The sequence below is a fragment of the Akebia trifoliata genome, chromosome 5, assembly GCF_017979445.1.
Source record: "Akebia trifoliata isolate Shusen 1 chromosome 5, ASM1797944v1, whole genome shotgun sequence".
Taxonomy (NCBI): Eukaryota; Viridiplantae; Streptophyta; class Magnoliopsida; order Ranunculales; family Lardizabalaceae; genus Akebia; species Akebia trifoliata.
In genome coordinates, this window is record NC_141379.1 from 25,565,781 (window position 1) to 25,583,274 (window position 17,494).

A 17,494-nucleotide genomic window follows, 5' to 3' on the forward strand; every position below is an offset into this window, starting at 1 on the left:
CTTCCTACCATTTGCCCGGGCCAACTTCTTCACACAAGAAGAGTGATCGGGTATGTGGCAAGGAATCTTTGATGGTTACTAACTATAACAAATTAGCGAACATTTTTGCGTAGTTTTAAGGCATGAATGTTACATATCTGAAACCTAAAACCTATAGAAAAATAAATCTTTCTGGAGCTCACAATGAAAATTTCAACATACCAATAGTATTGATCCTTCGAATGATTTTTATACAAACCTTACAAATCTATCTAAGGAATTGTACAGCTAAGAAAATAACATGTACATCAGTACAGATTTTTTTACTAAAATACAGCAAATGCATTAGTTACAAGGCATGATTCTCTGCTTGATTGTTGTTGTAGATTACTTTCAGATTTCTTGTTGAGTTTGAATTTTATTCTTTCCTTGTGCCACCTACCTTAACACGCAAAATTGAGCTTCCATCGGCAATACCAATTTTGTCCCATAAAAATTATATGCGTTCCCGGGATAATGGCTTGGTTAGTAAATTAGGCAATTCATCTTGAGTGTGGACATGACTCACTTTAAGTGTACCTTTCTTAACTTAATCACGCACAAAATGAAAATCAATTTGAATATGTTTCATTCTTGCATGTTGGACCGAATTAAAGTTGAGATGAGTCGCTCCAAGATTATCACATAGAAGAGATGATGGCACCTTTAATGGAAATCCAAGTTCTTGAAGGAGTGCAAGTAACCACATTGTTTCTGATGCGCCATTTGCAAGGGCTCGATATTCTACTTCCGTAGTGGACCGAGCAACAGCTCGTTATTTTTTCAAACTCCATGAGATGGGATTGCAGCCCAAAAATGTAATGTACGCCAATGTAGAGGTTCTATTATCAATGTTTCCAGCCTAGTTGGCATCACTATAGGTTGTTAAGCATGATGCTGCAGCTTTCTTGATGTGAATGCCATGAAAAATCATCTTCTTGAGATACCGAAGAAGCCTCTTAGTAGTTGTCTAATGGGTGACCGTTGGCTTGTGCATAAATTGAGAAAGCTTATTGACGGCAAAGAAAATGTCGGGACGGGTTAAGGAAAGATATTGTAGGTTGCCAATGACGCTCCTATACTCTGTATTGTTCACTACAACCATCCTATCCACCAAGTGAAGAGATTGAGTAGTTGACCATGGTGTAGAAACATCCTTTGCACCAGCCATGTTTGTATTCTCCAAGATGTCACGAACATACTTATGTTGTGAGAGGAATAAACCTGCATTAGTTGAGATGACTTCCACACCTAAGAAGTAGTGAAGGGAACCCATATCTTTCAAGGAAAATTGATCACCAAGTTTGTTAACAACATGAGCTACAAACTTTTTGTCATTACCAGTAATGACCAATTCATTGACATAAACAAGGAAATAGCATACAACGGAATCACAACAATAAACAAATAGGGAGGAATCAACTTTAAAGTTGTGGAATTCGAGTTCTATGAGAGCATTTTTTAAAGCTGAACACCACGCCCATGGGACTTGTTTGAGACCATAAATTGTTTTCCTTAGCCTACACACATAATCAGGTCTACACAAATCTTTAAAACCCTGAGGTTGTATCATGTAAATAATTTCATGCAAATTTCCATGTAAAAAAGCATTGTTTACATCCATTTGTCTCAAGGGCCACCCATTCATGACTGCAATGCTCAACACAATCCTTATTGTGGCTGGTTTAACCACTAGGCTAAAAGTTTCTTTATAATCAACTCTAGGATGTTGATTGTAGCCCTTTGCAATAAGTCGTGCTTTGAATTTATCAATTGAGCCATCAACTTTCCGTTTACCTCTAAACATACACTTGTAACCCATTGGATTACAATTGTTGGGTGGTGGAATTAAATCCCAAGTACCATTCGTATGAGAGTGATTAATTTACTAGACATGGCTGCACGCCATTCAGGGTGAGATATGACTAGGCTCACACATGTTGGTTCTAGAAGTAATGGAAGAAAGAGCTCAGAGACAATGTGCAATTGCTTGGGTTTGAAAATGTTGTTCATGGATCTAGTAGTCATGGAATGGGTTCGGGTTGAGGGGTTTTCATTTGGTACAGAACATTGTGAATCAGAAACAGAAGTAAATGCAAGTTGATGTGAGGATGAAGCATGCGATGCAGTAACATTAAAACCAACATCCAAGTTTGAATTTAAATTCACATCACTTCGGTTTTCATGCGATTCACAAGGAAAAGGAGTAGAGATAGAGGAGGATATACCTGGAGGTTGTGCAGAGATGACGGCAACATGTTCCGAGCTTGAGGATGGTTGTGAGGAGTGAACGGGACTTCGTGAAGGCACATGAATTGGAGCGGATGAGAGGAAATTAGAGCACGGGTTCTTTTTATGAAAGAAATGGAGATCGGCAAGTAGTTTTTCTCTAGAGCTTGGGCCGTACGTGAGGTTTGGAGAAATTGGGTTATGTAGTTCATTGAATGTCACATGCCTGGAAACATATATCTGATCCGTTGATGGATCTATGCATTTATATGCATTCTGTGTTTGTGAATACCCAATGAAAATACATGGAATTGATTTTGATTATAATTTATGGTTATTGTATGGCCTTGTGAGAGGGTAGCATAAACATCCAAATTTTCACAGTTTGAGATAATTTGGTCGTTGACCAAAAAGGGGAGTTGGTTGTCGATTTATGAGATAAGTGGCAGTTTGGAATGCATGAGGCCAATAAGTGAGAGGTAAGGAAGCATCATGAAGCAAAGTATGACCCGTCTCTACAAAATGGCGATGATGCCTTTCGGATACACCATTTTGTTGGAGGGGTATAGGGGGCGGTGGTGTAGTGGCTTATACCATGATCCGACAAATATTCTTTTAAACATTGAAATTCTCTACCATTGTCTGAGTATAAACTTTTGATGTTGGACTTAAACCTTGTTTCAACAAGTATTTTAAATTGTGGAAAAATGCTAGAAACAAGAGATTTTGTAGAAATTGGGTAAAACCACACATATTGATATAATGGTCCACAAAATGAGATAATATCATGCGCCATTAGACCTGGTAATATGAGCAGGACCCCAAACATCAGTATATATAATTTCAAGTGGAGAACGACTTTGAAAACTTGTAGAGCCAAATATTTGTTGCCGTACTTTATTTATTGAACAAGATTTTAAACAACTTTAATCGAAGGATGTCCAAGACGCTTGTGCCACCCGTCGATCCGTTTATCCACATAAGCAACCATTTTGGGAGTGGAAGAAGCCACCATTGAGTTTGGAAACATGTAAACGCCATTCTCACATGCTCCTCTTAGAAGTATCGCCCCCGTGGATTGTTCCTTCACAAGAAAATAAAGTGGGTGAAATTCAAGAAAAACATCATTTTGTTTGGTGAAGTGATGAACATAAATGAGATTCGTGTGAATATTTGGAACACATAATGTATCATGTAAATGAAAGATTTTTTTAGGTGTGGGTAAGGCTAAAGAACCAATATGTGTAACAGCCAAACATGTACCATCACTAAGAATGACTTCATCAGTGCCATCATACTCAGAGTGAATTGATAAATTTTGTATATCAGCCATGATATTGTGGGAAGCTGCAAAGTTAATTAACCATTTATGTTCTTGACCATCAGATGTTCCTGCACAATTAACAGTCATTCAGAAGGATGTAATTGGGGGCAGGCCTTAGTTGTGTGGCCCACTTAGTCGCAATACTGGCATTTGGGCTGATATCGTCTTTGGTTTGAATTGGAACAGCCCGAGTTATTGGTACGCCGTTGATCACGAGGTGGGCCATTTGAGAAATGATTATGGCCTTGTTGATGCAAAGACCCTTGACCCTTGTTATTTCCTTTCGGTTGTTGAGTAGTAGAGAAGCCGAAATGTTGGCTTATGAAATTCGCAGCAGCCACGAGCTGCTGGGTAACATCCTCCATCCTTCGCAAGTAATTCTCATGCCCAACAAGTAGATCATGGAGCTCTTCAAAAGTAAGAGATTTTTCTCTAACCTGAATAGGTGCAGCAATCTCACGAAATTCGGGCCCTAACCCGTTCAGAACATATAGGGTGATGTCATCGTCAAAGATTGGGTGATTAATGAGGGCTATGTTATCAGCCAAGCCTTTAACCGCATGAAGATACTCTAGGATTGGGCGATTTCCACGCTAAATCAAGGTCAGTTCTTCCTTTAATTGCATTGCCCTTATACGCGATTTACTTGCGTACATAGTTGATAATTTTTTCCAAGCTTCATAGGAGGTTTTGGCTATGGCAATAAGGGACGTGATTTTTGGGGAAGTAGATGCAAGGATATCGCTAAGAATTAGCTTATCCTTGTCTAACTTAGTGATGCTTCTTGGCTATAGATGGTGGGGTTCCATCTAGGGGGGGGGGCAATGTGAGTCGCCATTGACGTAATCCACTAGAGCATAGCTAATTAGGAGAGCCTCAAATTGAGATCGTTATTGGGAAAAAGATGAGGGTGTGAGTTTCTCATTGATCTGAGCTGTGATGTTAAAAACAATAAGAGGGATTTCTAAGGAAGAGGTATGCTGATTTGCGGAAGACATGAGGATCAAATTCTCATTGGAGATTTGCTCTGATATCATATAGAAAAATAAATCTTTCAGGAGCTCACAATGGAAATTTCAATACACCAATTGTATTGATCCTTCGGATGATTTTTATACAGACCTTACAAATCTATCTAAGGAATTGTACAGCTAAGAAAATAACATGTACATCAGTTATAGATTTTATTTATTAAAATACAACAAGTGCATTAGTTACAAGGCATGATTCTCTACTTGATTGTTGTTGCAGATTGCTTCTAGATTTCTTGTTGAATTTGAATTCTATTCTTACCTTGTGTCACCTTCATTAATAAAACTATGAGAGAAATTGTTTACTTAAACTTGGCATGATTTATGATTTTAGGATTATGGTCCCAAGAAGAATAGACTTCACTACTCTAGACCTCTAATGCCTCCAGGGGGGAATATGGAGGAAATGCTCAGAGAGCATGAGAGGCAAATCCAAGAAGCCGTCTACAAAGCTCGTTTTGACAAGGTCAAGACCAGTAAAAACTTTGGGGATATTGCCCAATCTAAAGTGTGACATGGGAGGTAAAGTTTAAGACACAAGTTGTGTTGCTTTGATGTTTTTTCAAATGTTCACAAATAAGAATCCAATTCTCATTTTTGGAGGAGTTTAGCTATTTCCGTCACACAGACAACAACAAAGAAACTTCAATTTTTTGGTCAAACAATCAACGCCAAAGAATCACATGGAGGTTCTTCGAGAAATGGGATAACTAGGGTTCTACCATCCCTTAAATTTTTAATAAAGATTCACCTCTGGGAAGCTTTTGGTGGTTCAAAAAAGCACGTAAGAAGCTCTGCAATAATGTGTTGTTGGCTTGTGTGCTTGTGGTGATGGGGATTTTTTTGTACAGTCAAAAGGAAGGATCAACCTAACCACTTGTAAGGCGCCATCTCCTTAAATTTCAATGTATTATTAGCCACAGAGAAAGAGAGAGAGAGAGAGAAAGAGCTTCATTGCCACACCACCAACTTTTATTCATGCCACCCTAAGATGTGTGCTAATTCTTTGGTGATTTACTTATGAATTGGGCACTAGCAAAAGTTGGTGTGACAAAAGAATCTCTAAATAAAAGGGCACAATATATTTGATCCAACTAGTCGCTTGATAATACTTTTCACAATTGTCTCTAGAATTTACTTGTACCTTATTAACTTTGATCATTTATATGTTATTTTTTGCTGTCCAATACACTTGTAATTGATTTTTATGCTAATTGTTGTTGTCCAATATTTATTTCTGGGATGAATGGCTGACACTGCAATAGAATAACACCTGTAGTTTCCTCACCTAGTACACCAACTAGGGCTAAAATGGTTTCCAAGAATAACACCAGAAGCTATAGCAAATATAAAGTGGATACAAAACCACCATCTGATAAGATGGAATACAGAATCACCTCAAATATCCGATCTACTGCATGTTTGTTTGGACAGCCTAACAAGAAAGAGTCGTGCTGGGGTGACACAATGATGTGGTAGTGCGCACATAACCATATCTGCTTTTCCGCGATATACAAGTAAAAAGCATCTACGGTTATGTGCGCGCCACCACATCATTTATATCACCATTGTTTCTCCGTCTGTGTCATTCCAGCATTTTCCAACAAGAAAATATGAGATGGTCTACAATTAAAAGTCTATGGGTTCGGGTTGTGTTTCGGTGAGTCCTGATCTGATACATGGGCACCACATCTTCTGAGAGCAATACTTATAAACATGGATTTATAGTTTCATACCATATTGGTGGAGACTAAATTGAGAGTAGAATATTTCCCCTGAAACATTCAATGTTTAGTTGATCTTTAGATTATTTCAGAATATCTCGATTGACAGTATCATTATTTTTTCGTGACTCTAGACAAAACCACATCATGATTTTAATCCTCACTTATAAATTTAATCATATTTTCTGGATTTACCTATTATTTATCGAAGGATTAAGTTGTTCAAGGTTAATGCTTTAAGTTCAGAGCCCCAAACAGCTTCGTAACAGTATAGAAATACATAAAAGAGCTTACATTTACATATGGTGGGGAATCATTATATTAGATGAAAACAAGCATTAAGTACCATCTCTCATTTTATCAACAAACGACGTTAATTTTAGCAAACTTCCTATGCTATTGATGGGTTCACCTGCATCTTGTTAGCTATCTTTCTTGGGTTTCCTGCTAAGTTCTGCATATTGTCCCCCCATGAGCTGCAAAATTTCCTCCCAAAGACCTTCCAAAGAAGAACCTGATGAATCCCCACACAATAAATTTGCACTACATGCAGCAACGTACCAATCATCTGATTTGATCTCCTTTTTCAATTGATCTGGCGTCCACCTGGTACACCCAATAAAGAATCTGAAATCCTGAGGTCTAAGTATTCCTTTCTTCACTAAGTCTGTAGCTTCATGGAAACAATTTTTATCACCAAAACAAATGCCAGATATAACCTGTTCAAACACCGGAAGTTGTGAATTGTCCTCTGTATTTAACAAGAACATACTATCTTGAAGGGGGCCACCAAAGTACAAAGAACAATCTGCAAAGGTTGTAGCGAGATCAAGATTTGTAGGATTCATGTGCTTCATCTTTAGGTGGAGTGGGCGGCTGATGATGATTCCAATGGAGTCCTCCCATATTTTTGGTACTGGTAAACCTGTTTTAAATGAAATAAATGTCCCTGGGCCTTTGGTTCCTGATTTGAGTAGAAGGACAACACTTCTTTCAAAGGTACTAACCCCATCAAGCTTCTCAGTGGCAACTAAGACACATCCTGTCTCTGGTACAGAAATTGGGTGAGCCCATTTCACGTTAAGTGGTTTGGAAGCTAAGTGGGAGACCCCGTCATGGAAGGGAGCATCAATGTCCACGAGTCGTTCCTGCATTAGACCAACATTAATTTGTTTAGAAGTAAGAATTTGAAGCATTGTTTATTTTTATTTATTTACTTTTTGTAAAATATAATATATTAAAAGATAAAGATATCGATGGTAGAGATGATCATCGTTATACAGGAGTTACACAAGGGTAGCCAACTGGGTTACATATTGAATCACATCTGAATAATTTGTCTTCAAAACTTATTTAATATAATTTTATCTTTTGAAGAATTAAAAGGACATCTATTGTAATTTGAAGTAATAAGAAATGTAATAACTGACCTGCTCCCGACCGACAAATTTTGCTCTAAAATTTCTCCAGTCCGAAACATCAAATTCCTTGTTGTAGGAAGCAAGATTGTTTCCTGTTGAACCATCCCCGTCTGGTATAGATTGATCACTGCTTCCTGTAATGAAAAGCATTCTCAAATATACAACTTATCTTCAATATTATATGTATTACACTTGAGAAGTGTTTGATGACATCTTATAGCCTTCACTATGTTTCAAATATATATGAATTTTGTTCAAGTTCATCAATCTAAGAGACTCAGAGGAATACCATTAGGTGTATAGGTTCAAACTGTATCGGTCTTGATGAACCTCGAACACAAAATTTATATGCTTGGTTATTTAAATTTTACTTCAACAATTATAATTAATCAATTTAACTGAAAGTTCATACAAAAGTCATTTTTGTTGCAATACTAACACTTTTAGCTCTAATAATATTTTCTCAATAGTTTTCCAATGCTAATCACGATGTGCTCTCGATAAAATAAAGTGAAAAGTGCAAAGAAATAATTACCTACTTCAATAAAATCTAAAGAAACCAATTCTATATTCTCAAAGGAAAATCCTTGGGGGACTATGATTTGATTTTCATTGTTTCCTCAAGATATAAGTAAAAAAAGCATCTACCGTTATGTGCACACCTTCATGTCAGAAATGTGAGAACGGTAGTAAAAAATAAAAACCCTTTTTAAAAAGACTCTAAATCTTAAGGAAAATGCTGAAATGACAAAAAGTATTTATTGCGATTCTCACAAGTCTGACGTGGGATGTGCACGTAACCATAGACTGTTTTCTCGTGATACGAGTAAAAACCATCAACGATTATATATGCATGTCCACATCAGAATTGTGATAATCACAATAAGCTGTGTCACCCCAGTACGACTCAAATCTTAATTATACCCAATTTCTTATCATATATCAATTTCAAACAAATAGAAAATTTTCAAAATAATAACTTTCCCAAAAGAGTCGTGGCAATCTGATTACCCCTCATGTGGGGATACATTTTTTATGAGTAAGTGCAGTTTTGTATGCCGATGCGTACAGATGTACGATTTTTGAACTTAGTCAGCTTAGGAGAGTCGAATGAATGCCACGTGGGATAATCAGTTTATCATGATTTTTCCTAAAATACCAAACTGGAAAGTTTCCAAAATGAATAGAACGCTTAATTTGATTCTGGTCCAATCACTTTAAGGTGATTTAACTCAAAATGTCTCTGTCAATCTTAACCGTGATTATTGGAGATACCCCTGTTTTTGTAAAACGTTATCAAGCTTCTTGACCTAAGTCTTCTGTCATGTAGTAAAATAAATGACTTATATGCCCTCATCTTCAACCTCCAACAGAAAATCCCTTGATTTTATCCCTTAAACAAGTCATCTTCAACCTGAAATTTCTATCTACTTCAAAATACAAACCCCCACCCAAGAACAACAAGGATTTTGGCGGAATTAAAAGATGAAATCTTTTACCCTAACCTTGAATCTGAAAATAATACCTAATTGAACCTACATACCTTTCTATGGAAGACGAAATCTTTTACTCACATCTTCAATCTGAAAATTCTTCCTACTACAACATATAGACCTCAAGAACGAGATGGATTTTTGGGTAGGCAGAGATGATCACTGGTTTTTGGTAGAAAAACAAAGATGTTGAAGATGATGGGTTTTTGGTCGAAAAACAAAAGAGTCTCTTATTTGTTAAAATAAAGATTATTTTAACCAATATATTTAAGAGTTGACAACGGAAGATCATTTTGTCACCTTTGCGTCTCCTTTTGCGTCACCCCAACACCACTCTATTTATTATTGAAAAAAATATATATATATATCAAAACTCAAAATTAAAAAAGAGTGGTGATGAAGGTGACAAAATGATGTGGTGTCGCGCGCATACCAATAAAAATGCTTTCCTCGAGATATGTGAAAAAAGCATCCATGATTATGTTCGAGCCTACACATCATTTTTGACACCTTTGTGTGTCGGTTTGTATCATTCCAGCGTTTTTCTAATAAATAATAAAATTATAAAAAGAGTTTCTGTTGCTACACCAAGTTTGTTATCACCACCCAAACTGTCTGTTTATTTGGTGATTTACATAGTGTGAATCTTCATTTTGTGCAATGAATTTGACTTTTGTAATTTACGAACTTATGAGATTATCACTTTTAATATCAACAAATTCGTAGATAAAATATCAATTATTTTTTCATGTTAATGATCTAGTCGGTAATTTATCAACGAATTCATTGATTATAAAAGTGATGGAAAAACATGTTTTGGGAATTAAACGGAACAGTGTATTGAAATCAGAACTTTGACCTATATTGTGCACTTTTTGAAAAAAAATCCCATATTTACATATGAATTGGGGCGGTGTTAGCCAAAGTTAGTGTGGCAATAGAATTTCTCCTTATAAATGAGATGCTAAAATAGTAACCTTGGAACGTTAACATCGTGAAATTCTCAGAAGGTTAAGGGTCAACATGAAAATATACCAAATCATAGGGGATCAACTTTTAATTTATTGAAAAACAGATATTTTTAACACTAGTAAGAAAATGAGAAATTAAATTTCAGGCTATTGCATCATTTTCTAATAATACGAAATAGTGGAATTTCTTTTCCACAATTATCCAGGGATTCTTCCGATCTCAACCAAACAGAGAAAAGTCATTTTCTAGCACAAAATTACTTATAAAAAAAAAAACTAAAAATCTAGCATGAAGTTTTTCCAAGAAACTTTTGTCTGATAACAAATGGAGCTTAAGTGCTTCAAAAAAAAAACATTTTTTAAACCTCAATTCAACCAAAACTGAACTCTTACCAGAAGAAGACGAATTGTTGAGGTTCTTTTCTCCCATCGCTGTCACCACAAGAGATGAAAAATGCTTCGACTTCAAACCCTTAATCTCGAAAAAGCTTCTGTTTTCAGATCGAAAAGAAGCCAATCTCGTAAAATTGCAGGAAAATGATCTTCTAGGACATGAATTTCCCTGCAAAAAGTAGCAGATTTTAGCACAAACAGGGACTCGATTGCAGTTATTAAGGCATTGTAGATCCATTGTTCCTTTAAAAAAAAAAAGAAAAAAACAGAGTATCGAAGGATTCTCTAATTCAAGATGAAAATGGAGAGTTTGCTTGGATTGTAAGTAAAGAATAAAACTGAGATAAGAGAAATTAAAGTAGCTTTAACTAACAAACTGTATAACAATTATTTATTAAATAATATCTCGTAAACTTAAAGTTTCGAATTAGTTTGTAAGGACATTCCTTCCGCATATTTCTCTCGTAGACGTATTGTCTTTAGAGTTAGGATTTAGAAAGGTGTAACGTTCGTACGTGTCTACAGGGGCACGTGTCCATTTCATTTGATGTTTAAAGTTGTACACGCAAGCCTATGTATTTGAAATCCAGTAAAAATGTGCCATGCAGACACCTTACTCTATTTCAGCAACAGCACATCGTTCTGTATTGCCACTCTTGTCTTTATTCAAATTGGAGTCATCGATGCCTTCTTGAAAGTTATCGACCTACTGTTGGCTTTATCTGATACCTTCCCATTCTACATTTTACTGAATATATTTAAGAAGAAAATGCTAAAGTGACACCGCGTTAGACACAAACTGGACGTCGAGGTGTTCACGGAATCATAGATTGTTTTCCTCTAGATGCGAGTGGAAAGCATCTGTCTTCACCACGTGTAGGGAGAAGAGAAGCATCAATATTTTTCCCGAACGCATTATAATATTCATGTATGGAGAAAAATCTTAAAGGGTACTTCTGTGCACATCCCCCTGTTAGCATATATGATGAGGAAGTCAGTTTAGTATTTTTCTTTTCAAAATGGTAATATGCCTCTTCACCTTGTTTTCTCACGTAGATTGTTTAAAAGTTTATCTAAAAATCTAAATTCATCTTTTTCAAGATTTCAACTTCTTGAACATGACGACCACACAATTGTGGTGGTGGTGATGGGAAAGGCATCCAAGTTATATTTTTCTAAGAGGTGTGATTGTCTTACTCCCCTTTGACATACTCTCCTGACATGGCATGTTATAAAATCATAGATATTTTCTCAAGATACATAATTGTTTTGTCGAGGATAATAATAATACATTATCTAAATTGTACATGTATCCTAGCCGAGTAAGTGGTACTTGGAGCGAGTCAATAAATCTAATCATACCCAATAGTAAGGTACACCAACGTAATAGCCTCTAGTCTGACTCATAGGACATGACAACATAAGTGGAGACCTGGCTTGCTTAATAAAGTAGGCCTAATCTGAATATCTGTACCATTTTGAATTACACATGTCAAGTTCGAAGATCTTGGAAGAGATCTCCTAAGAATCTTGGACTTAATATCAGATATTCAAATTTCGTCTAGGTTCCTTGTAATCAGGGGATACACCGCAATCGAATCTCGATTAAAGGGGAAACTCAACAGCTTTTTTGTCACTACCTCATTTTTCTTGGCATGTTCTACCCTGGCTTTCACCCGCACTGAGTCGAGTTGAGTAACCAAAGCACAGCTTATGGCAACTTCCAAACGCTATTCAAAGTCAGCCTTGAAGGAGCCTAGCTCGAGATCCCACTACTTTGCCTCTTGCCCCTGTTGTTTCACCTTTTCCTAGAGGTTCGCCAGCTCTAAATCCCTCATCTCCACTCTCTCCTTGTAGCTAGTGAGTTCCAGTTGGAAAGAATGTTGGGAGCTCACAAACTTCTTATTATTGGTGTCCATGGCATCATTTGTCTTGGAGAACTGAGCCAAGTTCACATCGAGGTCCTCCATGGCCTCCTTAGTGGCATGGTTAGAGGAGGCTAACTCGTCATTAAGAATAGCCAACTTCTCTTCATACTCCTGGTTAGGGAAGTTAAATGGTTTTTATGCTTCACGTCACCTAAGGAAAGCCAAGGATCCATACATATTGGCCTACAAAGAAGAAAGCAATCCTAAAAATTGATAAGATATAAAGTAAGATATATGAAGATAGAGCCGAGTATTACTTAGTAGAAGCCCTAGGTCAACTTCCCAAATGTCAGATCAAGGTTGACCCGATCAACAAGCTTCATGTCCTTGGGAGGAATGGAGTAGGAGAAGAATGAGGTAATGATCATAGAGTTCATCACTCCAATATTTTTGTTGCTGACCAAACCAACACCCATAGTAAAGTCAGGTTGCCAAATCAGGTTCTCATTCCCATCCTCGAGGAGTCCTCTCCTGCTTGACCAACGGATGGCTAGATCCTCAATAAGGGTTTTATTGTCATTTAGTCCCTTTGGATCTGATTCCTCCAAGGGAGGAGAAGAGCTCTTCCTTCTGAGCCCACACCTCTTGCGCAACTGGAGCTCAAGAGTAGGACTGACCTCCCTGACTTTGTCACAGCCCTACTCCTCCTGGACGAGGGCCCCTTCAAGCAGCTCAGCAAATGTAGCATGTTCGTTGTGAACCAACGTCAACTACTTAACTCCAGCAACCTATGTACTGCCCTATCTTTCAGGAAAAACTAGGTTTTTTTTTCTTCTTTTTGCGTTGTTCGCCAGGGGGTGGATAGGCTCTAGCAAAACGAGGGATGGAGAGGAGGAGGTCTGGAAGGTCGATGTTCATAACGTCGGAATTGAGGTTTGCTACAGGGGAAGGTGGAAGTTGATAGAGAAGAAGATCAAGGTGTGATAAGGAGCTCTCTGTGACCTGCTCGGAAAGATGAGCATGAGCACGTTGAACAGGCGGATGAGACAGAAGAACAGGAGAAAGATGTGCCGCTTCCCCTTCGATATCCCTTGTTTGGGCTTCCCTGGCTTTTTCTTTTCTTTGATCACTCGGCGTTGTTCTTTCCTAGCCTCTGCAGTAAAAAGGACAAAAGAATCTGCAAATGAGTCAAAGTCAAATTAAACTCACTCGCACAACCAAAGTGTAATAGAAAAAGTAAATATTATCAGAAGCCAAATGCGTGACTTACCCTAGAAGGCATGAGGAACCCTAAATCCCTTATGAGAGACATCTGAGCCAAATTTCTAATCCCTAGAGATGATCAGGGGATCCTTGTACCACCCTTTGTCAACATTGGGAAGGGAATGCAGTAGAGTGACAGCTACATTTTTATAGGACAACAAGTAGTGCCCAAGACGTTGAGGGATGGCCTTCATATTATACTTGGAAAGGAATTGATTAGGGGTTAACCCCAATTCCTCCACCGTCTCCACCAGGCAATAGAAATTGCCTGACATCTGGCCTTGGACTCAATTGCTTTTGCTCAGCACCTCCCTGATGAAGGGAGGAAGAGGGAAGCTTAGGCCAGCTTTAATTTTGCCAACGTAAACTAAAACTTCCCCCTGATGACATTCGTCAGGGTCGTTAAGGTTTTTACAAACCCTAACAGATACATAGGTGGGGATAAAAAAATCTTTACAGAATTGGGCAATGTCGATGGCCATTAAAGAATCAGAAATTAAATATGAGTAAAAAGTAAAATGGAAAGTAGAAAATTACCTTTGAACGAGAGGTAAAAAATGACTAAATGTCTTAAAGACTTTAGAGGCACCAGAAGATGAATTCGCAAAAGTAGAGGAACAATAGAAAGGGAAAATGATTGGGGATCCCTTATTTATAATAAGGCAAGGAAGAAGACGTACGCCTGTGGAAGGTAACCTCTTCTAACCTAACCGTCACAGCCCTCGAGTTTAGTCAAGATGTTAATGGGTCATGAATAAAACTACAGATGAGAGATGATTCGTCTCAACCACCAAAAAAAAATCAAAACGATATTACATTTAATGTGTTGAGACATTAATGACAAAAGTAATGATGGGAGATAATGACAATCAATCAGGAGAGAGATATGTGTCTCGAAAAGATGACGAAGCTTCGCTTCTCCTCGAGAATGAGTAAATGTAGAGGGTAATAATGGTATGTTATCTAGACTGTACACGTGTCCTAACCAAGTAAATGATACTTGGAGTGAGCTAGTAAATCCAATCCTACCCAATAGCAGAGTATACCAAGGTAGTACCGTCTAGTCTGACTGATAGGGCAAGACGGCATAAGGGGAGACCTAGCCTGCTTAGCAGGGCAGGCCTAATCCAAATATCTGCATAATTTTAGATTACGCATGTCAAGTTCGAAAATCTTGAAAGAAATCTCCTAAGAATCTTGGACTCAATCTTGGACATTCAAATTTCGTCTAAGATCCTTGTAATCAGGGAATTCACCATAATCGAATCCCGGTTAAAGGGGGAACTGAAACTATTTTTCTTTAATATTATTTTCTCTATAACTCTAACTTGAACATCGGAGGATTATTGGCAGGTACCACACCAATGCTTACAGGAAAGACTTAAGAGCTACTTTGGATCAATAAAGCAAAGTTAATCAAGGTAAAACTCGATTTCATCTCTACACCAATGAAAAAAAAAATCTATTATTCTAGCACATGCCACGTTAGGAGAGTATGAGGGAATATGTCAAAGGGAGAGTTTGAAAATCATTACTTCATTTTTCTAATGAAAAACGTTAAAGTGGATGTGCAAGACACTATATTCTACACTAAGTTAACGTCGTGGTATGCATGGAACCATAGATGTTTTTCACTCGTATCTCTAGAATAATAATCTATGGTTCTATTGACACTTCTACATTAGTGCAGTGTTGTGAAAAGTTATGTAGCATTATCTTTACCAATCGTTAAGAGAAGGCCTAAGTCAAGGGACATGTCATTGATTTGAGAACTTAAACGACGTATTTCAGATATTTATATAAGTGTAAAAGTGCATATCATTAGTTTAAAATTAATAATGATTTTCTAACTAAAAAGTCTTCACTCAGTCAATACTTGACTGACGTGGCATAGACACGAAACCATAGATCTTTTTCCTTGGGATTTCATCTTTTATGAGAATGTGCACTTGTGTATTCCAAGGAAAAAAAGATCTATGATTTTGCATTCGTGCCACATCAGTCGAGTATTAACGGCATGAAGACTTTGTAGTTAGAAAATCAGCACTCTTTTAAAAATGAGTCATGATGAAGGCAAGCGATTTTGGTACATGGCTAACGTGTCAAGGGTGTAGAACCATAAATACACACAAAAAAGATCTATGATTCTACACCCTTGCCACATCAGCCACATACTCGACCACGTGTCAAAACTGGGTGCATTCATCATATTTCTTTAAAAATATAAGAGAATACGTGGATTATGCACGTGTGACACGTTAACAAAGGTAGTTTTAGTACTGTTGTGGCACACATGCATTACTTGGCACAATGCTTTCCTTATGAATTCTTTGTATTTTGCAAGTCTTTTCTTATACGTTATGTTTCCGGTTTCCATCGTGTCTTCAAGGTTCAAATTGATGATATGCCACCCACCCTCAATTTCTCCCTACTTTCAAATCGATGGAGAAGTCAGTCCCTTGACCTTAGTCTTTTCTTGTAGACTAATGTAAAATGATCTCAATATCCTCATGATCACCATGGTCCTCCTCTCATAAGAATCAAATCAATCACAATGATGATATTGCTAATGAGGGCTTGAGGTCATTTTCTTTAGCCAACAGGTTTGATGAAAAACACTTCAAACCTTATCAAAATTTTCCATTTAATCCTACCTTTTAAATCAATCCAAGCAAATGAGAATTCTAAATAGGTTCGATCAAAAAAGACGAAATACACAAAATAAAATTTGTGACAAAAAAAAGAACCCAGCTTAAGTAGGATTCTAATTCCGTTTTGGAACCTCTTCTTTGGAGGAGACTAAAGAAAACATGAATCCGAGAAAACTCACCTCTAACCATATACAAATGGAAAAAAAAATATCAAAGAGAGAGAAAAGAATTAAGATGATCTAATGATGGACATTAAAGACCATTTAATCTAAAAAACCAAAATCGATAAAGCAATGGGAAATGGAGTTGGTCTAGTTAAATTGGGGATAACTCACAAAGAAGCAAAAGGAGGAATAGGAGGCTAACTCTTTCACACTATAAAGGATAAACTCATACCTAAATGAAGAACGTGGGAGAGGCTCATACGAGAGGGAAAAAGTTTAGTAGAAAGAAAAAAATTCAGCAACTCTCCCAATCTACGTCCCATCACAGACCCCTCTCTCTCTCTCTTTCTCGGATTAGATTCATTTGTCTTTTTTTTTTTTTAAATGTATTTTCTTTAATTCTCACATGATAGGTTCTGTCATTCTTTTTGGTCGTCCGTGTCTCTAGTATTGTTATCTGGGTATCTTGATTTTACAATACTAGTGCTACCTGTTTAATTGTTTTTTTAGAACCCTTCAAAATAGGTATTGGGTTACATCGCATGTAGAATTTTTAAAGGCCGACAGGCGACAATGGTACTTTATGCCGAGTTTGATATAAGGTAGAAATATCGTTCCCATGTGATTGCGTGATCAATGCTAAATTCTTGTTTTTTTTGTATTTCTTTGGGTTTGATTAGCGTTGGAGGACTATTGGACAGATTCATATCTTGTGGTTTGATTGGCTTGATAACTTGATATGATTGGCCCAAGATTTGTGAAGGTTGGAAACCTTGTGGTATTTATCAAGTTGATGCGATGCTTCAACATTTGTGAAATATTGAACGACTTTCAATTATCGGATCACCTCAAAAAAATACTAGGGCCATAGATTCATTTTCTTATAATAAAATAAAAAAATAAAAAAATAATGAGACCATTATGCCCCTAACATAGCATCTTGG

The 17,494-nt window shown here is 37.1% G+C and overlaps 1 protein-coding gene across 2 annotated transcripts; it reads right to left on the bottom strand.

Annotated features, from left to right (window-relative positions):
• Window positions 1–6,567: 6,567 nt before the first annotated feature.
• On the bottom strand, window positions 6,568–11,004 carry LOC147401786 (uncharacterized). 2 transcript variants are annotated; one of them, XM_086443201.1, is made up of 4 exons: window positions 10,605–11,004; window positions 7,757–7,881; window positions 7,046–7,474; window positions 6,758–6,932 (listed from the first exon to the last, which is right to left on the bottom strand). In XM_086443201.1, the coding sequence occupies exons 1-4, from the start codon at window positions 10,840–10,842 to the stop codon at window positions 6,891–6,893; spliced, it is 834 nt and encodes a 277-aa protein (XP_086299327.1). In that variant the 5' UTR covers window positions 10,843–11,004; the 3' UTR covers window positions 6,758–6,890. The 2 variants fall into 2 exon arrangements, with proteins under 2 accessions (XP_086299326.1, XP_086299327.1); XM_086443200.1 differs by having other exon boundaries at window positions 6,568–7,474; window positions 10,605–10,999.
• Between the last annotated feature and the right edge of the window lie 6,490 nt (window positions 11,005–17,494).